Source organism: Lissotriton helveticus, chromosome 3_1 (assembly GCF_964261635.1).
Source record: "Lissotriton helveticus chromosome 3_1, aLisHel1.1, whole genome shotgun sequence".
Taxonomy (NCBI): domain Eukaryota; kingdom Metazoa; phylum Chordata; class Amphibia; order Caudata; family Salamandridae; genus Lissotriton; species Lissotriton helveticus.
This window is the reverse complement of record NC_136061.1, coordinates 688,086,103-688,111,600: the sequence shown is the minus strand read 5'-3', so window position 1 is coordinate 688,111,600 and position 25,498 is coordinate 688,086,103. Positions and strand designations below refer to the sequence as shown.

The 25,498-nt window shown below is 44.1% G+C and overlaps 1 protein-coding gene and 1 long non-coding RNA gene across 3 annotated transcripts in view; one reads left to right on the top strand and one right to left on the bottom strand.

Moving 5' to 3' along the window:
- The window catches only part of VPS13C (vacuolar protein sorting 13 homolog C), a 2,773,485-nt gene that overhangs the window by 1,394,499 nt on the left and 1,353,488 nt on the right, over positions 1–25,498 (top strand). The window contains exons 45-48 of one of the 2 annotated variants that reach the window (XM_078680824.1): positions 4,240–4,390; positions 6,358–6,511; positions 13,226–13,338; positions 18,949–19,118. In XM_078680824.1, coding sequence (XP_078536950.1) covers positions 4,240–4,390; positions 6,358–6,511; positions 13,226–13,338; positions 18,949–19,118 — 588 coding nt within the window. Of the gene's footprint in view, positions 1–4,239; positions 4,391–6,357; positions 6,512–13,204; positions 13,339–18,948; positions 19,119–25,498 lie in introns of both variants that reach the window. The other variant, XM_078680823.1, reaches the window with a different exon arrangement.
- The window catches only part of LOC144822865 (uncharacterized), a 790,049-nt gene that overhangs the window by 509,090 nt on the left and 255,461 nt on the right, over positions 1–25,498 (bottom strand). The gene's annotated exons all lie outside the window — the stretch shown is intronic.

Below are 25,498 nucleotides of genomic sequence, written 5' to 3'. Positions count from 1 at the left end.
AATTGACTTTGTGTTTTAATCCACTCTGTACTTGTATGTTGCCGTATGATTTCATTTCTTGTCTCCTTTTAGTTTCAGAGTGGGAGAGTTTCACAGAGTAGAACAGCCTTGCCAGGAACAGAATGTGTGGGATGTGCATTTGAAAGCATGAGAGAGAGAGAAATGTGTGGAATGTACTCCTCTGTCTCGGAGTGTAGTGGTATAGGCAGTGGTGCCCAAATGTGTATTATGTTGTACATTGGGAAGCTTTATGAAGTTCCTACTATTGGCTTTGACATGCCCTAAACTCCATCTTGAATTCTAACTCTGTCTAGCCTGAGCTCTGCACACAAACAAGCCACCAGGTTGCGCACTTTATTTAGGTTATTCACGTTCAAGATTGTTTTCTGTACTTGTGGAGATGTTTTCTAATTTCACAAGCTTCACTAACATAAGGGGCTGGAATGTGTGGGAGCGCAGGAGAATTTGTGAGAACTCCTTTGCTTTGGTGTAGTGAAAGAGCCACTCTTGTGATTGGGCACCCTATGATGATCTTCAACTACCACCATTTTAACTGACTTTAGTGTGTTATTTTACCTTAGCCTGGATACATGAGATGGTTCTGCATATGCCTGCTTCTCTTCTGTCTGGTAATCTTGCTGTCTTTTAGTGAGAGCTGTCATGGAGTAGAACAGTACATTTAAATTATGAGTGCTTACTACTGGCTTTGACATATCATTTTGTGTTCTGGCTTTGCCTTGCTGATGAGTTCTTACTATTGGCTTTGACATGGCCTCATGTCATCTTGTTTTCTGGCTTTGCCTTGCTGATGAGTTTTTACTATTGGCTTTGACATGGCCTCATGTCATCTTCTTTCCTGACTTTGTCTGGCTTCTGCGTGCACAGCAGTGCTTGCGATTCATATTCAAGGTCTTCCTACTCCTCACTTGTTTTTCGCACTTCACTGACCAGAGTGAACTTGATACCTGTATTCTACAGTACTTCCTTGTTCCTACACTGGTTAGGCTCCACGCTTGTCAAGGGAGTATGCGGGTTTGCTTCCCCAATGGGAATAACACTTTTGGTGTATTCTGACAGATGTGTGTAGGCATTTGTATCTATATTTATATGTATAGTTAGAGGGTTATATACATGTTCACGTATATACAGGTATATATTGCAAGTAAAGTTAGGCTGAACTACTTTCTTAGGGCGTACATATTTACTTTTGTCACTGTGCTTCTCTTGAGACTCTAGTTCGACCTTGAATTGGTTGTTGCTTATGCTTTTCATTTTTTACCTTTCTCCTCTGGGCTTCAATGTGTCCTAGTCCCGGAGGGTTGGTTTCTCTCTTGGAGTGTTTTCTCCTTCAGAGAGGGGTCTCTACCAAACGTTGTTGTTTTTCTTGTAATGCTATTGTTCTGTCATGGATGTGCTCTGAGATTCCTTTTGCTCTTTGTCACAGGGTGGGGTTAGTTCACGTTCTTGTTTCCAGGGCAAAGAGCTCCGGATTAAATCTGGAGCGGTGGCCCCTCCATGTACATTGCAGGGGTCCCCCTCAAGTATCGTTACGCACGTCTCTTGTCCAGTCAGGGTTTGAATATTTCTGGCAGGGCACCATAGTAATATTGTTTCTATGAAGTGTTTTCTTCCAACACTTCCTTATCCCTCTGCTGTGGGTAATGTTGTCCACATGTTTCTCATGGAGGCCTCCCACAGTCCTTCTACTGGAGCGTCTTCTTGGCTTAACCTAAAATTCTTTAGACAGCCTGGTTGCTTTATCTCATTGTATGCCGGCTAGTTTTATTCAGGGATCTTTTTCTCAGTTCCGTTCACAGACTCACCTCTAAGGAGAGTGTTGCTTGGGTTTCTAAATGTAAGATAAGGAATATGCCGCTTGATATCTATATTAGATGAATAGGTTACTTACCTTTGCTAATGCCTTATTTGGTAAAGGCAGATTCTAGCCACATATTTCTTAACAACCCACCAATCTTCCCTGCTCTCTGAACTGTAAGTCCTTGTACCTACAAACCCCTTCCGTGGCAGTCTGGTGCTCTTCTTTAGGTCTATTTTGGCACACCATTTCCATAGGCAGTTCTATAGTGGCTCCGCGTTGCTGGTGCAAAAAATAGTCACAGAAGAAACTGGTGTCAGTGGAGGTGCTGATAAGGACTCCATTACCGTCACATCTGGAGGTCGACGCCCACTACCGACGTACCGCTGTGCAAAAATTTCAGAATCCACTCTGGCGCCTGTGGAGAATTCTAAGATAAGGAATCTGCGGCTAGATCCTACCTCTACCAAATAAGACGCTACTAATTGTAAGTAACTTATTTGTTGTGTCATTGACTCAGGAAGCCATTATGGAGGGCAGCGTTAAAGGCTATTTGTTGGCTCTTAAGACTTTTTTGCAGTGTCCAGTTCAGCCTTCTTGTTTAAATCCCCTTGTGTAATAAGATTTCTGAAAGATTTACAGTGTATGTTTCCTCTGAAGATCGTTGTAATGCCAGAGTGAGACTTGAGTTTGGTTCTTTTTTTTCTGATATGTACCCATTTGAATAAATACGCCGGTGCACACTTTATCTCCTGACTCTAAACATCTTTTTTCTGGTCACAATCACATCAGCTAGTCATTTTAGTAATCTACATGCACTTTCGATCCAGCTTCCTTACACAACATTCTTTCCAGACACACTGAGAACTCAAGCTGCATTTCATCTAAGAGTACCTTTCCACATAGGACAGGCTATCATGTCTTTCTTTGCCCCACCTCACCCCTCAAAAGAGCAGGAGAGACTGCATCCTGTGAACCTCAGGAGAGCCCTCATTTTTAATATTGATTGTACCAAATTAAATTGGATGACAATCAACCCTTTGTGGGCTTCTCGGACGGAAGAAGGAGCAAGGCAGTACAGAAAATAACCCTCTATAGGTGAATAGTCCTCTCCATAAATATCTGCAAAAGATAGATAAGAAGCAAGTACCTGAAGGATTATGGTCTCATTTTACTTGAGGCAAGTTTGTTACTACTTGGCCAACACACAGAGTGCCTGTCTTGGATTTCTGTTGCGCTGCTACGAGGCCATCAGTGCATATGTTTACAAAGCACTGTTGTCTTGAAAGTCGGGTCCGTCAAGATGGGCATTTTGCCCATTTGGGCCTGAAGGGCTTTTTGATCGGAGTCATTACATAGACCCACCACCTGGGGTGGCACTACTTTGGTATCTAGTCACAAGGTGAGGAATTTGTGGTTAGAAGTATCCATAGTATAAGAACTTACTCACCTTTGGTAATGCTCTTTGTGGTGGATATTGTTAGGTGTATTTGGAAAGAGAACTATCACCCATGAGGATATCCTGGTGCACTGCCCTCCCAATTCCCCGATCCATGGAATGGACTATTTTTCCATCTAAAAAGAACCCAAATTAGAGATCTGCAGTCTAGGATAGATAATTGTTTTTTGTACTCTGTCTAAGAGTGTCAAGAAAAAAACAGACCATAGCGCACCCGGGTGGTATTTATATGTATCTCCGAATATCAGTTCCTTGGCGGGACAAGATTGAAGAGTATTTGCCCAATGTCCCCTACCGACTTGTAGTTGCCATGCTGAAAAAAAGTCCAGATTCCGTCCAGTCTCTCTGAATATTCTAAAGGAGAGCGATGTGTGGTTAGTATCTTCCCGAAAGTGGGTTACCGAAGATAAAACACACTTGTTCTTTTATACACTTTTGCCAATAAATACTGGTTTACCGAACATATATTTTTCCACAGAAAATCGCTTACTGAAGATTCTTTGGATCTGCATGAGACACACCATTACGAGTACATCGGTGTGATTCATTGAAAGAATTGGGCAACTGCAAAGGGTACTAAGTGTTTTTTTTTATAAAAGAAAGGTTAAACTATTTTTTTTAAGTAGCAAGGCTTTCTCTGGATTGTCTTACAACTACTCGCTAATCAAGATTTCTAGTTCCTTCAAATTCGGATACACCAGGGTTTTAAAAAAAAAAAGATATTTGGAGAAGGGCAAACAGCCAATGCGTCTTGCCAAGGGCATTGTTCACATACTTTCACACCCAATTATGTTTGAGAGTTTAGAGTTTTGTGTTTGCAGAGATGAAAACGGCACTTCTAAAATAACCAGCCCTTCCTTAATTTCCCTGTTATTAATTTAATTTAACTCTAATTAAAGTATTTTATACTTTTTTCTCTGTTGGTATTGCATCCTGGTGTTTATGCTCTTATAATTTATTTTAGAACAATCATAGCAACGGAGTCTACTACACAGCCAGATCTAGAGATTTTGCAGCCAGTGAATCTCCAGTTATCAGTAAGCCGTAACCTGGCTGCGGCATGGTATCCAGAAATTCCAGCGATGGCGATTAAAGGCGATTTAAAACCTATGCAGGTATGTTTATGTTACTATATTGTATGTATTGTACTTCGAATTCTTTAAGGTTGGATGCTACATCATTTGAATTTGAAAAGGAACTTGATTAACCGCACTGCGGCCAAGCGGCTTCCTGGCGCTGAGGGGTTGAGCCAGACTCATGGGGGGGGCATGGGTGTACTAGCAAGGGAAAGCTTGGGAAAACAGAAAAGTTTTGAGAGCCTTGCGGAAGTGAGTGTAGATGGGAATAGAGCGAATGAACAGGGGAAGGTTATTCCAGATCTGGGGGGCCAGGACCGCAAATCGAGTGCCTCCCGTTTTAGATTTGCGGAAACGAGGGACATGGAGAAGAGAGAGGGAGGAAGAGCGAAGGGTGCGGCCAGGGACGTGAGGAGTGATGAGAGAACCAATAAAAAGAGGAGCAGAATGGGTTTGCGCACTAAAGGCCAAGCAGGCCAATTTGAAAATAGATCGGGAGTGCACAGGGAGCCAATGAAGAGATTTGAGAGCAGGGGTGATGTGGGAGAATTTAGGAAGGCGGAGAATGAGACGGGCGGCCTGATTTTGAATGGCCTGGAGACGGCGGGTTTCGTAGGCAGGTATGCCCACATACAGGCCATTCCCATAGTCGAGGCGAGAGGTGACAAGAGCCATGACTATGGTTTTAAGGGCATCTGCCGTGAAATACCGGGAGATCTTCCGAATGAGGCGAAGGGACAGGAAACAAGAGGACACTACGGCGCTAATTTGGGCATGCATAGTCAGATCATGACTGACTTTGATACCCAATGTCCGGACAGAGGAGACCGGTGAGGGAGGGGGGCCAAAGGAGGGGGGCCAATGAACCGTAGACCAGGGGTTGGAGGGACCACCCGTGAGGACAAGCTCCGTCTTGTCCGGATTGAGCTTCAAATGGTTGGAGCTCATCCATTCAGATATAAAAACTAAGGTAGAGCAGAAATTAGGAAGCGACACAGAAGGGGAGGAGAGATCGAAGACGAGCTGGAGGTCATCCGCATAGTTATATACAGAGACCCCCAGCTTGAGAAGTGAAGTAATAAGAGGGAAGATATACAAGTTGAAAAGAAGGGGAGAAAGTGAGGAGCCTTGGGGAACCCCGCAGGTGATCAAGCGGGGAGGGGCCGAAAAGCCTGAAAGGTGGACCGCCTGAGTCCTGCCCTGAAGAAAGGACGCAAGCCAGGAAAAGGCGGCGCCTCGGATGCCGGCTGCGCTGACACGGCCAAGAAGGATAGAGTGATCGACCGTGTCAAATGCAGCGGACAGGTCGAGGAGGACCAAAGCCTGGGGGATGTTAATGTCTGCTTTTCCTTTAAGTTCGTTCAAGACTGCGATGATCACTGACTCCGTGGAGTGGCCGGGACAAAAGCCAGCCTGATGGGAAGCCAGGAGGAGGTTCTCCTCGATGTAGTTGGAGAGGCAAGATGTGATGTGGCTTTCCAAAATTTTTCCCAAATAAGGGAGAAGAGAAATAGGCCTAAAATTAGAGGGAGAAGTGGGATACAGACCAGTTTTTTTAAGGATGGGAAAAACAATAGCAGATTTAAAGGATGAAGGGACAGAACCGGAAACCAAGGAAGCATTAAGAAGAGCAAGAGGGGGAGTAGGACTAAACATAGATTTTCTCCAAGATCTCCCCTTTGTTTCCTTATAAAGGGATCTTCATGTTCTTCACTCGACAGTGTTATTTTTACTTTGAAACAGTTGCCGCAGGTAGGCCAGCCCAGTTTAAGACTAGGCTGCTGTCTAGGGCGAATAGGATTTCAGCTGCAGTCAACAAGTCTTATTGGAAAGATGCATTTTACTGTTTTCAGTTTGAAAAGAGGAATTGTCTCATGTTTTACCATCTTTGGGATATTAGTACATTTATTGTAAATACTGCAACTGGGTATTGTCTGATAGACTTTTCTGTTGGTTCTTGTCAGGCTTTAACTTAAAGGTTATTGATTTACAATCATTTCTTGCAGATTTATCTTAGTCAAAATGACTTAACCGTTATTATGAACATTTTGCTGGAAAATCTTGGTGAGGCATCCACACAGCCAAGTACTCTGCAAACCGATCAGGATGTCAGAAGAACAAAAGGGGATTTTACACAAAGTGCGATGGAGCATCTAAAAGGTAATTTCTAGTCCTCTCAGTCACTAGTGCTAACTACCGTAATCCATAGTCTTTGTCTTCCCTCTTCCTCGCTTCATTCTAGGCATCCCAAGGGCATGCGGTGGTATTAGATGATGCCCTCTCTCTTACAGGCTGTAGAATCTGCAGTAGCCTCCATGCCATCACACTTTTTATCGTTACTGAATCTCCTCTTTACAAAACGTCACTTGGTCTTATTCTGCTAGCTCTTCTACTTACCAATGATTATTGTTCATGCAACACATGCAAATAATGTTTTCTTCTCGACACATGAGCAGCAAGATCAGGAAAGGTCAGACAACACCCTTAGTAGCATCAAGGAAAGCTCAAAAAAATCCCAGAGTCATCCCCAAAATGCAGGGATTTTTATGCACAATTCTTGCATGAAAAATTAAAGAAACCTTAAAATCATTATGGTATGAATAAAAGTATTAATTCTTAAGCAAATCAGAACACGTCTAAATACAGGTCATTACCTTAACACACAAGCTCGATCCCAATTTTGCATAATATTATTCAACACCCTTTATGCTAATGTCATCCACAGATGTTGTTACAAATATGAAACATTTAACAATAATGCTTCCTGCTGCATCTTTATCCATGTGCTTCAAGTTCTGCAACTCTGTGGCCGTGCATCCTGCGAGTCACCACGGACTCTGCCAGCATCATAACCAGAATGAATCTCTGCATCCGAAGGCCCCTCTACCTCAATGACTGGTTTGCTGGTCCTGGTGTCCCACAGACATCGCCCGGCTCGGCAACATAGGTGGTAGCTTGCTGGCTCTCCAGAGGCCTGATCAGTCTTCCCTGCAACTTGGGCAACTGTGATCCCTCCCCAGCTAACATGAACTGCCTCCCTGTGCACCGCGTCTGTTTGCTTTTGTCAAGGCTTGTTGGCTCTCTTCACAAAAGATCTTCAAGCTTCAAGAAGCCCCAACCTCCAGCATTGCACAGCTCGAAGATCGACTTACTGCCTGCATCCTCTGCATCATGGTCTTTCATCTCCTGTGTACTGCTGAGGCTTCCCTGTGACTCCTGTGTCTGCTGCCAGAGGGTCCTTGAAGGGCTCCATTGATTCCTGCTGGCTCTCCTGAGTGCTGAGGGCCAGCTCTGACTTTACCTTGTTTGGTTAGTCCCACAGACCCACTGTGCTGTAACACAGCATTTTCTCTCGCAAACCGCTGTTTGCGTTTGCCATGGCTTGTTGGTGGTCCTGCTGGCCACTGTCCTTCCTGCACTCGTTGACCGGCATGTGACAGCTCATGCATGGCTCTTGTGTTCCTGCATCAATGTCTGGTCTCCGCCGCTGCTGACTCAACCTCCTCGTGCTTCAGCAATAACCTCTATGGTATTGTGCGGCTATGCCTCTTAGTTACCTCTGGGTGGGTTGGACTCTGTCGTCTCTGCTTTCAGGTTCTTCTTATCTGGATTTCATGTCCTTGTTCCGCCCGCCTTATCCACAAGTAGCTGCTGATCTTCCACGATCTTCCATTGGCATCAACAAGCGGTTCCGACACCACATCAAGCTTATGCACCTGGGCTCCCTGGTGTAGGTATCGTGGTTCCCTGGGTATCCACATGTGGGGTGACTCTCCAACATTCCTTGATCCAAGTGGTTCCTTTGGGGTCCTTTGGGAAGGGTCATAGAATCATAAAAAGCCAACCACAACTTACTATGTGTTACTCTATGAACTGGGTAATCACTCCGCATCTGGGCGCCTTGGGGTCCCTGGCTACTCACCTTGGATGTCCTCCTTCCTTGGGTATTAGTCCCATTTTGGTAACCATTTCACATACCACTATTTTAGTATATGGTTTGCCTCCCCGATAGGGGCCCATGTATTTTCCTATGCTACTTACCTGTTTCTGAAGTATTTCTTGCTTGTATTTGATAGTAGGAGCTACACCAAGTTAGTGTATAGTCGGTGCTAATTAATACAATTTATTTTTATACTCACTTGGTGTGGTTATTTCTTATGGGTAAGCTTGCTGACTGACAATAGTGGTAAATGCACCCACTTTTAACCCTCCTGAATAAGCCTTAGCTTCTCTCCACAGCTATCCTTGAGAGGTTTGGATTTTACGGACCTAAACAATATCACTAAAGGTTGCCTGGGCTCACCATAGGTAGACACTGTATACTGAGCCAGCCTCCTACAAAGACTCCAAAAATTAAATTCAGCCTCTCTGAGGCCACACCAATGGTCCAGGACCTGAGAGACACAACGTGAGGGTCTCATGCTTGCTACAGCTGGATCTGGGTGCTGGTTCAGGTGGGTGGGAGCCTGTTATTTCCATGTGATTTTGAACAGGAGTCCAGCAGGCTGGCCCTTGGAGTCACTCTTGTAGCCCTCAGTTCAGGTGCGGCTCGGAATGCTTCTGACTCAGGCAAGACGGCAGCAGGACCGCACAGCAGGTGCAGCAATTGAGCAAGGCAGCCATCCAGCAAGGCAGTAATTCTGCAGGGCAGCAGTCCAGCAGGGTGGTAGCCCTTTAACCAATAACCCAGTCCTCCTTCCTGGCAGAGTTTCCACAGGTCCAGAAGTGTACTAAAGAGTTGGTCTGAGGTCCAATACGTATACCTGGTTCTTTCTTTGAAGTGGGATAAGCTTCTAGAGGTTTCCCCTTTTGAAGTCCACAGATTTCCTGCTTTCCCTGCCCTGTCTCCAGACTAACTACGGGGGTATGCATCCCTTTGTGTGGAGGCAGCACACATCCTGTTCAAGAGTAAGTAGGGCTTTAGCCAGCTCAGTCTTCCCAGCTCTCTGTTGTATGCGGCTGTCTAGCAGGAATACACATAGCCCAACTGTCAGCTCCACCCAGTTATGTGACCCAGAGACATGCAGCAGACACTAAAAGACTAAGGCAGGAAAATTCCGGCTTTCTAAAAGTGCAAAAGGAACTGGTCCTAGGATACCTGTTTCCAGTCCAGGGAGGACCTGCCTGGCAGTTTGGGCTAGGCTGTTCCCATGGGGAACAGGGTCAAGACTGATTTGCATATGGCTGGGTCTAAACTGGAATAGCATGGGAAGCTAAATAAGTTAGATTTAGGCCCAGATCTCTCGACTTGGGTGAATGTATGACATTGTTTAGCTTTCTGTCCATCAATAGTTCTTTTTGCATTTGTCACACCGAGTGGGACGGGTATGCCCAGATGTGAGTCCCGTGATCTCCATGCCACTGGAGTCCAGCTAGCCTGGCTGATGATGGGTAAAACCCTGAAACCGGTCCTAGGATGCTTGTTTCCAGTCCAGGGAGGACCTGGCCTGGCAGTTCTGGCTGGACTGTTCCCATGGGAAACAGGGTCACTACTAATTTGCATATGGCTTGGTCTAAACTGGAATGGCATGTGGAGCAAAAAACTATGGATTTAGGCCCGGATCTCTATACTGGGGTGAATGTATGACATTGTTTAGCATTCTGTCAATTAATTGTTTTTTTTGCAGCTTTCTTAAAGTGGCATTTTTAAAATTGTTACTAGAAATCCGACTTTACCATGAGAGATGATTTTTCATTACAATTACAAAGACACCAAACATTAAATGTTTGCCTGTCCCTATTTGGAGATTACTGATTATTAAATGTCACAAGGCAACTCTAATGTTATCCTATGGGAGAGGTAAGCCGTGCAGTAGTGAAAAATGTAGTTTAGAGTTTTTCATACCAAGACATGTAAAACATAAAAGTACATGTCCAACTTTTTAAATTCAGTGCACCCTGCCCTCTGGGCTGTCCAGGCCCTACCCTTGGGGTGACGTACGTTTAGAAAAAAGGAAATGTTGCGCCTGGCAAAAGGTTTATTTTGCCGGGTAGAGATGACCATTTACATCTCCACAGACAGGTTACAGTGGCTGATCTGAGACATGTTAAAAGGGCTACTCATGTAGGTGCACAATCGGTGCTGCGGGCCCACCAATAGCATTTAATTTACGAGCCCTGGGTGCACATAGTATCACTTTACTAGGGACCTGCACAAAACTAAATTAATGCCAGTTGGGTATAAGCCAATTTTACCATGTTTTAAGAAGAGAGCACAATCACTTTATCAAAGGTTAGCAGTGGTAATGTGTGTCCTAAAGACAAAGAAAATAAATTCAGCAAAACAGTTGAGGGTAAAGGCAAAACGTTTGGGAGTGCCCCTGCAGAGAGAGTCAAGTTCAATACAAATGAATAGGACCAGTTTTCATAACAGAGCTACAGTGGAAGGACCTTGAAAATGTTACATGTCGTAGGGAACAGGAAGAGTTAATTGAAAGCAATGTAATCATAACAGTGAAAATAAACCATCATATGTTAACTTGAACTGTGTGTTGCAAAGCATATAAGGAGAGGATAGATGCCGGGGTGGGGGGACAAGAGGCAAGAACAGAGACGGCATCCGTCTTGTCTAAGATGGTGTTTTGCATAGAAATGTGGCATAACTAAAACACATGAATAAATCCATTTCTACACATCGTATGACATTTGTTTCAATTACAGACATATTAATTCAGTTTATATATGCAGGTTCATAAATAAGAAAGCACATTAGTCATAGTGTTAACGCATGAAAATAGAAAATCATGAAAACAATTTTGCAGGAGTGGTAACAGCTTTATCGTTGTATGCTTCATCACCAGGACCAGCAGAACCTTCAATGTGTCCTCAATTCGAATTGTTCTATCTGGAGGAACAAATTCAGTATCCTGGGTACCAGAATCAGCTGCAAACCTCCTTCCTTTTTGAGGACTAGGAAATAGTAACACCTGACCGGGCTAGAATACAAAATGCATTTGAGCAATGCACTATAAAAATGCTTGAAGAAATGACTTTCTTGCCTGTGGCAGCAATCCACTTTGACTCCCTGTCCGGAGGAAGAGAAGGGAAGTTATTAGAATTAACAATGCTAATAGAACGTTGCACCATTAGTGTGTGGGTGTGGGATGCTATGTCAGAAATTTCTGATCCTAAGGAGCTTTTCTGTGACATCTGGCAGTCTTTCAGCAGAGTCTTAAAAGGGCGTAGACCAGTGTGCCGAGATTGGATCTACTAATGTCTAATTGAAAGGTAAAAGAGATTCTGAAGAAGAGGGCCCATGCTGGAGGATTTCCATAAGCAAACTAGCTTTTAGCTTCTCTGATAGAAGAGGGGGTTATAGCAAGTCCACAGCTCTACAAATTACACTGTGAATAAAGCACTAGTCTCAGTAGGAGGACCATATAGAGAATCAAGAGCCCACTCAGGTGAGGTGTCAAGACCGTTGGCATTATGGCAATGTAGGTAAAGGCAATAATCAGTATAATATGGAGGGAATACATTGTCTTCCTTCTCCTTAACATCCTCATCATTTGGAACTATGAGGTAATTTGAGTTGTATCAGATTTGTTGATAACAATTCATTGGAGCCACCACAGAACCAACCTCATTTAAGTGCTGAGCTTTAGTAATGGTGTAGTGCGACATGTAACAAACTGTTGATTAAGACGGATCCGAATTCAGGGCTGTTGGATTTGTCATTGATGTCACTGCAACTAGTGAAATGACAGCCAATGCCACCACTGTTATGGAATGCGGAGTCCACTGGCTTGGTGAACTCTGAGAGCCTTGATTCAAGAGTTGTAACTCACTCAGAGAAAATAGACGAAGCCTGGGTCTGGGCCGGTGAATCCTGGCAGTGTGACCTTCCCAATAGGCTGGAATATATGTAAATCGAGGAATCTCACTTCTGTTTCTTGTTTCTGTTGCTTTTTTGAGGAAGACTCATCCTTTGACTTCGAATTGCCTGACGAGGGCGAACTGGAATAGGACTAACTTCATTTCTCATGCTCAGCTATGTAAAGTTTGATCTCTTGCTCACCTTTTGTTGCATCAAGGAGCATTTGTTTCAGAATTGAAATCATATTTGACCCCCAAGTCCCTCATACCGAATCCTTGTGGGTTACTGATTGACATTTACTGTCAGCATTGATTGAACGTTAACTTTAAGACTTCGGTGGGGACATTCCTGTTACACTGCCAAGATAATATCTAATTTGGAAGACAAAACCGGTAGCATCTTAACGCCAGATCAGCGCTGAAAGGCATGGGTAAAAAGGAACAAATGTCAGCATGCAGTGGTTCTGACTATATATGACTCCATGTTGTCATGTCTGACGTGGGTCAGAGCTAGTATGGAAACAGAAAATCCCACATAATGGCGCAGAGTAGCTAACGCAAGTATTTTACAGCTACAATCTGGCAAATGCGAGAATTCCAAAGACTAGGAATTTGTAGATAGAGTATTCATCTGAAAGGTAGTTACCACCCAAGGTAGGTTTTCATCCCTTAAAGCTCTACAGGAAAGGTTATTTTAAGGTCTGTACCTTTTTCATTGACTTGTATTGCTAACTGTGTTGAGTAACTTTTTACCTGTCCGGGCTTTTATTCTCTTCATTGCTCTATATTACTTGTGGTAATTTGCAACACATCCAATTCTGTCTGACACCAAAAGCTTCATAATGTTTAATCAGTTCAGTCACAAACAAAAGTGCATTCCACAGCTTTGTGGTTCAAGCTGCTAGATGATTATTTTAGCTATCTATTGCGTGAACATCATGGTCCATGCTTGTGTGAAATTTATGCATTTAAGAATTTGAATTTTTAAATTAATGGGCTTCAGAATATTCACTGACTGTCTCTTTTTTTAAATAACAGATCCTGTTTTTGCCACTACAGAACAGAACCTGGCGATTGACTCTACATTACCCAAGGAACCATGTGTAACATTGAAGTTTGACTTTTACTTTGAGTCACTTTCAATCATTCTTTACAACAATGACACCAGTCAGGTATGTTTCCCGTACTGGTAACACTTTTAATTTTCTTGATTATATTATTATCTATACTATTAGGAAGAGACTCTGTATTTTTAATTATTCAAACACATCTTTATAGTACAACCTAACAGTTAACATATACTGACTGGTATTGCCTTGGCAGATAAAAGGGATTTTGTCAAAGAGTAAATGTGTGAGACTAGTCCTTCACAATGTGATAAATTGCTGCAATACAAATATCCAAAGTAATTATGAGAAATAAGCTTTTGTCTACTATATCTGATAGAAACATCTAGTTACATAATCTTTAACTTTTGAATTCTGCCCAGACACCAGTCTGGATCCAGAAATTTTTCAGTAGTTCATCTGTGCGCCGGGGAACAGCATTGTACCTCTCCATGGTTTTTGATGTTGCATCCCTTCGGCTTACTTCGTCGATCTTCCTCTCGGGCCCGAGGTAATTCCTGAGAGCGCCACTCTTCACCCAGTGGGCAACAGCAACTTTCTCAGTCTCCATGGGCATCACACGGTGAGCAGCATCACAAGAAGTTAAAGGTCCGAACCTCTATGGCGTCTTCGACTCGTGATGTGGGTGTTTCTCGGCCTCGTGCTGAGACTCCTGCCCCATGTTGCTCTCGAGCCTCCCTGTTTTCCCTGGAGCCGTAGCGACCTCGAAGCAGATGCAATAGTACTATGAAGCTCACCATCTGGTCTTTGGGCCCTCATCTCCCTCTGGAGCGCCTGCAGGCCCAAGAAGGTCGTAGGCACTGTAACTGCATCGTTGTCAGCAGGTCCAGCCTTGGCTGAGGTGCCGGTGCATGGTCCTTCGGGCCACCAATGGCGCTACACTCCAGCACAACGCCGGTCATTTCAGTGCCTGTCATAGCGTTACCGATCTAGAGTTGGTGTGGAGCCAGCTTCACCGTGACTCCAGATACCAATGCAGACACCGGCTGAAGTTTCCCCTCCTTCCCAGTTGGACGTTTGCAAGGCATAGCCTCAATGCCGTTCGACGTTGCCTCGATCCCGTTCGGTGTCGTTTATGAAGCTGTATGTGGCGCCAGTCATTTATGTAGAGGATCTTCAAGACCTATTAGGGGAAGGTTGTGAGGAGATGACCCCTTTGGAGCAGCCAGTGGCCACTTCTGGGTTGGACAGTTGAATTGCACAGCTGGGTGAAGCAAGCGGGTTAGATTGGTCCCCCGCTTCCTCCCTTTTGTCACCTCCGGGCCTTGCCTCGGAATCCAGTTCCACTTTGGCAAAGGTCTTTATGAGAGTGGATGATACCCTGAAAAACAGATTTTTTTTTTCCTCTGCAAGTTTGGCTTTACACTCCACTAATACGGTTTGCATCCTCCAACGCTTCCTCCATAATTTGTGGGTCATTGAGTCAATTTGTATTCTTGTTCCCTGAGGCTAAGAGGGATGAGTTGCATCAGTTGGTCTCAGATGGCCGTCAAGCAGCCACACTGGTCATCAAATGTGGAATGGATTCCACTGATTCCATTGAATGGGCCATGGTGTCTGCTGTGGCATCGCGACGACACGCATTGCTCCGGACGTCTGAATTTTTGGAAGCAGTATAGTCAGACTTGATTGCCATGCTATTTGATGGGACTCTGTTAGAACTGGGTGTCTCTAGTTGGCACCACTGTCCAAATAGGATAAGGAGGAAACCCTCCGAGATAACCCCTGCTCACCCACTTGGTAGCTTGGCACGAGCAGTCAAGGCTTATCAAAGGCAATTTGTAAAGTATTTGTACCAACACTCACAGTAACACAGTGAAAACACCACAAACTGACTCCACAACAGTTTAGAAAAATAAAGGTATTTATCTAAACTACACAAGACCAAAACGACAAAAATCCAACATACACAGTTCAAGGATATGGTTTCAAAAGAGTTCTTAAGGTTGCGTTAGAATAATCCACAGTTGCGTGAAAATAGTTCACAGTTGCGTCCCGTTTAGCCAACAGTACCTTTAAATGTGACAAAGTTCCAAAACAGAAGCTGGTGCGGTGGAAAACAAGTGATGCATCACTCCTTAGACCGTGGAGAGGCGATGCGACAACCCCGCTGGATGTAGCGGGCGTGTTGCGACGAATCCAGTCTGTATGGGGAGGGAGGCAATACCTTGTATGGATTCCAGTGCGGAGGTTCCATAGTGAAACAGCTCGCAAAGGCATGATGCGATGATCTGGGTGGGCTGCGACGATCTCCGGGGCGACGATGTGCGGACCAGCGGCGATCTTCCTCTCGCAGCTCCTCCATGCGATGGCTCTGTGATGATGTTCGCAGCGATGTGATGCAGTCCGCAAGCAAGCAGTGCGACGATCTCACCCAGTGACAATGGTAATCTTCCCGCACCGGACTGGTGTGTCCCGTAAACGAAGGATGCAACGACTCTGGCAGCGGCAACAGGCGCTGCGACGATTTCAGCCTTCGTGCAAGTGAGCAATGCTATAAAACTTGCAGGAAGTCTTTAAAATCTTGGTTTCCAGCTTCCCAACACAGGTACAACTTCCAGAGGCACCACAACTGGCCCAAGCACTCTAGGAAGGACATAACTCTCTCAGTAGAGTTCAGGGAAGCTGGGGGTGAAGTACTTTTGTTCTTGGGGCTTCTTAACAGGTAGCCAGCTCTTCTCTGGCCCTTGGAGATTCCTTCAAGCAAAGGGACACAGCACAAAGCAAAGTCCTTCCCCTCTCCTTGGCAGCAAAGCAACAGCAGGTCAGTCCAGCAGAGCAACTGCAGGACAGTCTTACTTCTTCAGTTTCAGCTTTCTCCTTGACAGAGGTTCCTTCTTGATTCCAGGATGATCTAATGTCCTGTAGTCAGGGGTCCTGTACTTATACCCCTAAAAGTCTTTGTTCCCTTTGTGCAGGAGGACTCTGAGCCCAATCTGAACCAGTTCTGGGTGTTTCTTGAGCAATTTGTTTTCTTGGCTTTCCTTTCAGAGTGAGGGGCAGGGTCGTCAGCCGCCTAGCAGGATGTGGAGCCAGCATTGTGGAAGGCAGGCACAGCTCTATTCAGGCCCAGGTGCTATCCCCTCCCTCCACTCAAGATGCAAATGCAGTCATTCAGCCTAGGGCTGACACATCCAGCCTCCTGGGGGCTCCCCAGCCTCTGTCACTCTCAAACCAGACAGTCAATTCACAAACAGGCCAAGGCACACAGAAAGGTCAAGAGAACAAGCCACTTTCTAAAAGTGCTATTCTCAAACACAGGATTTAAAAACCACCTTTCCTAAAAGATGTGTTGTTAAATTCTGAGTTCAGGGATACCAAACTTTTACGTCCTATCTTGCTCCTATGGGAAGATATGCTGGTAGCCACTGTAGCCAGCATTCCCCATGATAGCCAATGGGGCAAGATAGCCTTACAATAGTGAAAAACAAAAATGGCTGTAGTTCACTACCAGAGCACGTCACCTGCACAAGTACATGCTCTATCTTTCACATACAGTGCACCCTGCCCAAGGGGGTACCTGGGGCCTTCTACAGGGGTGACCAATGTGTACAGAAAGGGAGGGGTTAGGCCTGGTTAGTGGGGACACTGACCAGGAGGACATGGCAGTTCACAGACTGCACACAGGCACTGCGGTGGCAGGCCTGAGTCACCATTTTAGGGCTACTCATGTGGGTGGCACAATCAGTGCTGCAGGCCCACTAGTAGCATTTGTATTAACAGCCCTGGCACACTCAGTGCACTTTACTAGGGACTTCTTGGTGATAAAAATATACCAATCATGGATAACCAATCACAATCACAATTTACACAGGGAGCACTTGCACTTTGACACTGAACAGCAGTGGCAAAGTGCCCAAAGCATCTAAACCAGCAAAAACGAAATCCAGCACAGCATCAAAAATACAGGAGGTAGAGCAAAAAGATAGGGGGAAACCATGCCAAGGATGCCAGGTCTAACAGACTCACCTTTTTGGAGCCCAAGTGGAAGCGGCCTCATGTAGGTTTAGGGCTTGTCAGGGAGGGTCAGACCATAAGCCTGTCTTCTCCATCCTTTTTCAGTTTGTGTGGAAGGGGGTCCCCCTCTTTTTTCTGCCTACTTTCCTCCTTTGCACCTGAGTTAACTCCGTCTGTAAGGTTTTGCACCACCTATTCTATTGCTGGTGTTATGGCTTTATCTGCTGGTCCTTGCAAACACTCTTTGTTGCGGGAGCTGAACTCTGGTACTATGCCTTTTTCAGGTCTTTTGCTTCCCTTTTTATACAGCCACATTCGTGGATTTTTAAGTTGGGTAAGGTTTATTTCCTGCCCACGCTGTTTTTGTGCTTGGGGTGTTGAAGTATTAAGCACTTTTTCTTTCTTATTGAGAGAGCGTTTGCCTCTGGTTTCTGATCTCGGGATGTTCTTTGCAGCTGCATAGCTGTTTTGTTCTTTTATTTTACTCTGATGAGGAGCTTAGTCTCAAGAGTTCATACCTTTTATGGTATATGCCTTACTCTATGTGGAGTATTGGTTGGCTATTGTATAGCTTATATGTTTACTACTTGCACAGTCTACCTGTTTGCTATTGGATTGGTCCTTCTTGGACTATATTATATGCCATAGTTTGTACTCCAAACTGGAGCTAAAAGTTTCTTTAACTCCAACTTTGATTCTATTAGGACCAACCGAATACATCTATCTTTCCATCTAAGAAAGATGAAAATGAAATATCGGTCATTTGTGGAGGCTGAGGATGTTCGGAAGTCAGCCGCTGCCAAGCTAACAAGTGATTATATGGGCATTAAGTCATGCTTGGGTGCAGTGACTGTTCCAGTTCACCGAAATCTTTATTTTCACTTTCGTATAGGCAAACTATCCCTCAGGTCGTTTTCATCAGGCTCGAAGGGAGAAGGAGGTGGCACTTGTCCTATATATTACCACCAGAAGGAAAGTATAGCACATGTTATGTTTACTTGCCCAGGCTACTTATCTCCCAGCACAATTGCTGGCACTGGCACCGATTTGTAGGTCATTATGCATGGAACTACCAGGACGCCTTCCGGAGCCTTAGATCAGACTCTTCCATGCCAATGGTTATTTCTATTGCAAAAACAATTTGGGTGCAATGTGGGTGCTATGCAAAAAAGCCCTAAGTCGCTCTCTCCCTTGATGACTTATATTTGGGCGTGTCCCATCTGGACTGCATTGGGGCAATCCTTTTACCATTTCATTTTCAATTATATGTTTCATTTTTATTAGTGCATGTGTATAATTGTATATATATTTAATTATTTTATGTTTTTAGGTACTATTGGATGCATTTTTACTATTTTAGACATATGTCATCTTACAACAGGGCAGTCTGTAATCAGCAATTGAGAATATTCAGACTGTAGTAGCCAACTGTAACAGTGTGATTCTTATTTGTGGTGGGCATCTAGTTTATCTAATATAAGTCTAAGTGCCGTCATGCACTTGTGTAAAAAATGTAATGTATGTGATCAGTAGTTTATACCAGTGCTAGCACTACTTGTGATGCTAATAATTATGGTACCATTAATTACATCGGCTTAAAGAACAACATTTCAGCGTGCATGCATGTTTTTACATTGACACTTAGTTGTTAAATAGTATCTGAACATCAAGCGTTAACTGCAATCGTTTGTGCTGCAGGTGGCTCCATCATCGAGGAGAAGTGACAGTTTGCGCATTGGTGAGCTTAGACTACACCTGATGACTTCTTCAGGTAGCATGTACATGGATGGCTCAATGAACCTTAACACTAAACTTCGAACCTGCACGCTTGACGATCTCAGAGAAGGAATTATCAAAGCAACTTCAAGGTTAGTTTGTGAAGGTCATCTCATTGTTATGGATCAGTGTCAGACCCGACAGCCTTTGATGTGGTCTTCCCCGAAACTTTTTTGTCTTTTCCCTTCCTGTTTGCTGAAATTCATTTCTGTTGGTTGTAGGACTCCATTCATGTTACCACTGCTAACTAGTGCTAAAGTGTTTGTGCTCACTTCTTAAAACATGGTAAATTTGGACTACACCCAAATGTCACATTTGATTTGCTTATAATTCCCTAGTAAAGTGGTACTACATGTACCCAGGGCCTGTAAATAAGATGCTACTATTGGGCCTGCAGCATTTTTTTTGCCACCCACTTAAGTCGCTCTATAAAATATGTTTCAAGTCTGCCACTGCTGGCTGTGTGCGGTTTTGAACTACCAATTCGACCTGCCAAAATAAACCTTCTGGTCAAAATCAAAGTAAAGAGAGAGGAACAGGACTAGTTCACTTCCCCTAGGGTTACTTGTATACATCAATAGGAACTAGCTGCCAGGTAGGAGCTCCTGCTGTATGTTTGAGGAACAAGACATTTGTGTTTTAGGAAGACCCTCACTCACCAACCTAGTTGGTGACATGCTTCATCATTGGTCCTTAGCAATTCAATGTACAACCATAAAGTAATTATAGGCCACAATCTGCACTATAATGAAAAGGTGTCCAGCCGGACCCTAAGATTTAATGATGAAGGGAATAGACGAATTTCCAAAAGAACACAATTATAGTGGGACACAGTCCTGTATCCACAACACACAACAGGGCTAGACAAACAATATACACATGAAGGGAGATTTCTCAGGCAATTTCTCAGGCAACTACATCATCTGTCAGATAAACTGGTGTTTAGACTACATCATCTGTCAGATGATGTAGTCTAAACACCAGTTCCCCACTGTGTGACTAAATTATGTTCTGACTACATGAGTATAGCTAGGTTAAATTTTCTATTTCCTCTAGCGTCTCACAAATTGTAAAATTGCCTGAGAAATCTCCCTTCATGTGTATATTGTTTGTCTAGCCCTGTTCGGTGTTGTGGATACAGGACTGTGTCCCACTATAATTGTGTTCTTTTGGAAATTCGTCTATTCCCTTCATCAATAAATCTTAGGGTCCGGCTGGACACCTTTTCATTATAGTGCAGATTGTGGCCTATAATTACTTTATGGTTGTACATTGAATTGCTAAGGACCGTTGTTTACTTTGAATACTAATACCCCTGGTCCTTACTTACCAAGTGGGTTTCCTTGTTCTCAAAATAATATAATGCTTCATCATTGGGTCCCACCCAAGGTACAGAGTGGGTCAAGTTGGTGAGCGCGAGCAAGCAAAATGACATCCCAGCAAGACTTTTTCTTCGTTTGCAATCAGCAACATCAAGTTACCGATCGCAAGTGTGGAAAATAAACCTTCCCGGTGAGATTCTCAACATGGGGAGGTCAGGTTTCTCATTGCGAGTGATCACATATGCTTGCGACCGCTCGCGATACTACCAGTCCGCCTTGAGAAAACTGCTGCTGGAGTACAAATCTACTCGAGCGGCAGAAAACGACCGCTTGCACTGTGCAAGATACCGTTTGCAATGATTGCACAGTACGGACAAGCATCCGGCACTGTGAAATCATTGCGAACAGCATTTCCTACTGTATTTACGCAGTTCGCATAGTGCAAAGTGCACTTTGCGTAGCGCTACTACGCGAACTACGCCCAGGGTTAACATGGTGATGATAACAGCATGCATACTTCTTGCAATATGTCTAGTCCTGGAAAGAGTTAGTCAGAGTGCTGACACTTTGGATTAGGAAAGTCATAGGTGGGCTACCATGCATATTTTCCACGTTTGAGGTGTAAGAGGAGCCATGCTGACTCTCTAATTCAGGCTAAATCTCTAATTCAGGTTCTGTCTCTACTCAAACACCTATGGCTTCCCCAAAATAAGGCATATATTTCTTGGCAATGTTGAGTCTGTTGGCTAAGCACATAGAAGATCTTGAGGTAAAGAAGTTTTACCTATCCAGAATGACTTCCCATGAAAACAGCAGAGGATTGTGGGTTTCTGAGGATGAAGTTCACTGTTTAAAATGTAATTATAACTGCTAGAGCTGCTAGAATTGCTTGAAGATGTGATAGCCTATATGCAGGAGATACTGGGTTTTCAGTATTCTGTTAAGCCACCTCCATCAAGAAATGGTTTATTTTCTCATGTCAAACATTTTTCTCGAATGATCTGTCTATCCACAATTTCATTCGAGGTTTGTTGTGGAGGTAATGAAATGAGCCAAAGAAAGTGTTCATTTCTCGGTGACCTTACCCAATACACGGCAGGAGAAGTTGGCGACAGATGCACCCGTCTTACCGCAAAGCAGTTTCCCCAAGGAACAACAGCGTATCCTTCATTGCCCATTCCTCATGGAATACAACAGCTCACAAATTCATTGAAATTCTTTCTAGTCACTTAATCATCGCAACTTCGAGTGTCCCACTTGATCATTTCCTTTCTCTTTCCTCCGCGCCACGGACGAAAGTACCAAGAGAACTTCGTTACACCACCACTACTTACCAGTCCTGAGCCCTGTCTGGTCAGAAGTATCACCGACGGAGCGACTCTCCCCACGATACTTCTTTCTTTTTAGCCCTGAGGAGTCGCAAGAAGGTTGTCCCTATGCGATGAAACACGTGTCGGCTGGTTCTGTTGAATATTAAAGACACCATTTTCTACGACCGTTTCGAAGAAAACCATTTATTTGATTGTTGAAAGTGATAAGCTGTGTCTCCTTTGGCCCCAAATGTCTACATTGACACTACTGTTGATTATCTAGAGTGTGCATAGGTTTATCTGATTTGTACTGTATGTAGTGCCAGCCTTGACTGTCACTACACTGGGGGGTTATAAGGCTTATCCCCCTAACTGCTTTGCACCTCACATTTTACTAAGAAATACTTAAATATCCGTGCGTTAATTTTTAGCCGTGCGCCCTTTTCTCCTACCCGACAAAAAACCCTTTCCCAAGACCCTTTCAACACAGTGTCCCCTAACGCAACCTGCTCTAGTAAGACTTTTCTGATGTCCAAAGACACCCCTGCATCTGGCTGCCCCAGCACCACTGGTGGTGTAGTCTCTACACTTACCTGACCCTTGCCCACCGTTGATCCTAAACCCCCGAAGTCTGGAATTGTAAGTTGTGTACTTACCTGTGAAATTGCAGGATTAGTTTTCCTATTTGAAAAATGCAGTGCCCACTTTTTATACTTAAAAAACTGACATTGCAAAACATATTTTACTGCAACAAAGTATCTTTGCTTCTAAGTAATAAACATACAAAAAGTAATATTTGTACAAACAATTGGTCTTGAATTTAGTCATTAAGTGTGTGTAATCATTTCTTTGCCGAGTGTGTACAAAACTGCTCAACACAGCCCTCTGATAAGTTAACTGCTCGCCCACACTACCACATAAGAGAGACTTGGTATTATCTACTTTAGCCTCTGTGAAGCCTCTGGGAATCCACCAGACTCTGTGCACGCTATACCTTTCTTTGTTATATTATATAAAAAGCCAGCTTCCTACAGGCCTTGTTCCCCATTTTCGGGTACCTTATTTGTGTGCCTCATAGGCATTTTAGTGAGCTACTTATTCACCTTGTATCCCTTATAGAAACGTCACTTTACCCTTTTCTCTGCCCCTATGTCCATATGGGCTATGCTTGTGCCGCGGACAAGCACCCTCTTTGGGTTCCTATTGGTTCAGGCCTGGGTTCCATAACTCCAGCCTTTTCGTTCTCCAGCTGTCTGGTATTCTAGTGTCTGTTTTCTACTTATCTGCTGTCGTAATCGTGGGGTGACTGTCGTGTCTGCTGTTTTTTTCGGTCCCCTTCACTTGGGACGCTGGTCCCCTTGTTTGTTTGGATTCTGAACTGGTATCCTTCTTTCACAAGTGGCAGGTTTTTCCATTCCTCCCTCTACTCCTGCCTGAGTGGTTCCCCCACCCCCTTTCAACAAGAGGTTACGTTTCACTCCCCCCGCCCCCCCTGGTGGGGGTATGTCATTACTTATCTTTTGGGGGTCTATCCTATCTTTTCTCATGTTTCCATGTAGCGTTGGTCAGGTTTCTTACCTGTTTCTCCAGGTTCTGTAATGGACAATGTGTGATTGTCATACTCCACTATCTGTTGGTTTTGTTTCTGCCAGCCTTTAGATTCACCTTTGCAGTCTTCTTCTCTTCTTCTTCTTCAAGTTTTCCTTCATGGTGGACTTTCCACAAGTTGTTATTGTTTGCTTCTCTTGCTGCCACCAGCTGGTATCCTTCCTCAGTCCTTGGAGTGGGTTCTTGGACTGTTGCTCTTGTTAGTCTGTAGTGGACACTGCCTTCCACTTCCTACTTTTAGGCAGCATTGTATTGCTGTTTTCCAGCCTTGTTTTTCTGTCTCCACCTCAGTTACTGTTGTAACTCTTCTTTATGATGGTGAGACATATTATCTCTGTCCCTCCCTTGGTTACCTCTGTTCTTGAAGTGCTCTTCGTTCCTCCACTTCTCGTCCTTTCACTCACTGGCGGAGGACATGGGTTACCTTAGGTGGAGTGGATATACTTTCACTTGCCCTGTATGATTTGTGTCTCTATGGGAATTTCTCTTCTTTTTTCTGCGAATATTTATCTTTTATACATTTCTCTGATATGTGTATGTCTCTACATGTATATGCTTATCTTTTGCATGGATCTCTTGTTTATGCCTTCTACTTCTATATGTATAGATGTCTATATTGTGCACATATGCTCGTCTGGCTGGCCTTCTATACTGTGTACGTCCATTCTTGGTGATCTGGTTCAGCCTTCTTGGTTGCACTTTTCTGTTCCTTCCTTCTCTTCAGTGAGTGTCTCTGTTACATTCTTTCAGAAGATGCCTTATATACCTTCAAGGTTCTCAGTGTATGGGTGGTCTCTTTTACCTTTCTTGTTGTTTGCTTCAGCATTCATTGTTTTAGTTCCGTTGTCTCTGTCATTCTCTCTTTGAAGGTCTATTTTATCGAACTCATGATAGTTTCCTTAACAATTGGTGAGTGCCTTTTCTCCGTTGTATGTGTTGCTGCATCTGAAAGAGCTATGTATGATCCCATTGGAGGCTCCTCCACTAAGGCAGAGGAGCGTCGTCCCAGTGCTGTGCAACAGCGAAATAAAGGAAAAATAAAATGATAACTCAAGGTTATTATCATTTTGTTGTGTCCTGCTGCAGCAGCTCGACAGAGCGGGGCTGCTCTGACACAGGAGCAGGGGAAGTGGCGAGCACACTTTGCAAGGGCACATGAAAGTTTGGCCGGCTGTCTGTGGCCAGCCATACAACTATGTTCTCCACCCAGGCTGCATTACAGCCTTGGTAGGGAACATGCCCAGGTTCCCATTGTGATTGGCCTAGGGAGCCTTGGTGTGCACCCTGATCCTTCTGGTGGTGCTGAGCGACGAGGAAGAGAAACGGAGAAGAGATGTGGTGGTACGGTAAGGTTTTTTTTTTATAATAAAAAAAAATCTTAACTTTTTACATTTTATCTTTAGATGTGATGTTTTACAACATATCCCAATGCCGGTGGACCCCACCTGCAACCATCAGCTTAAAGTAAGCACTGCTATCTAGTACCTCTATAAAAATATATAGCAAACTTTGACAGTGCCCCTAGGTCTGGATTTAAAGTTCTACCCCCGCACTCTTACAGACACATGGATCACTATGCACCCTCATGGACATAGTATTATACTTCTGGTGTACCAGGAATAATAGGTATGAATACATGTGAGAGGGAACATAGGGCTGAGTCCAAGAGCTCTGATACTCCGTATAAATATATGTATGTGTGTCCGCAACCCGGAACACAGTGATCGGCTGTGAGGTATCTTGGCTTACACGCCTCAGATCTTTTTACGTTACTGAAGATCTCCATAATACACAGAGTCTCCCTCACAGCACCTACAATGTGGAGTACTACCAATATCCCTGTTACAATCAAATTTTGACACTCACAACAGGTAACGTAATGGTTTGAATACTGGAATGTAAATCTTAACGTACATAGAACAACTCCATAAATTGTATAAAGGATAGGACATTTGCTTTTTAAAGTCAAGAACCCTCACTCACCACTTGGGTGACATGCTTCATCATTGGGTTCCCTCTTGCACACAGTGCCCGCTTGGTGCACTGTATGGGCTACAACTCTCCCTCAGGAGAGGAGCGTGAGGTGTTCTTCACTCCAATGTTAAAAATGAGTATATACAGCCCTGGGGAAGACACTTAATTCTATTCCACACGTGATGAAACACGTGTCAGCTGGTTTCCCTCTGTTTGTTGGCTCTATGCAAAAGAAAAATAAAGACTGAACAATATCCA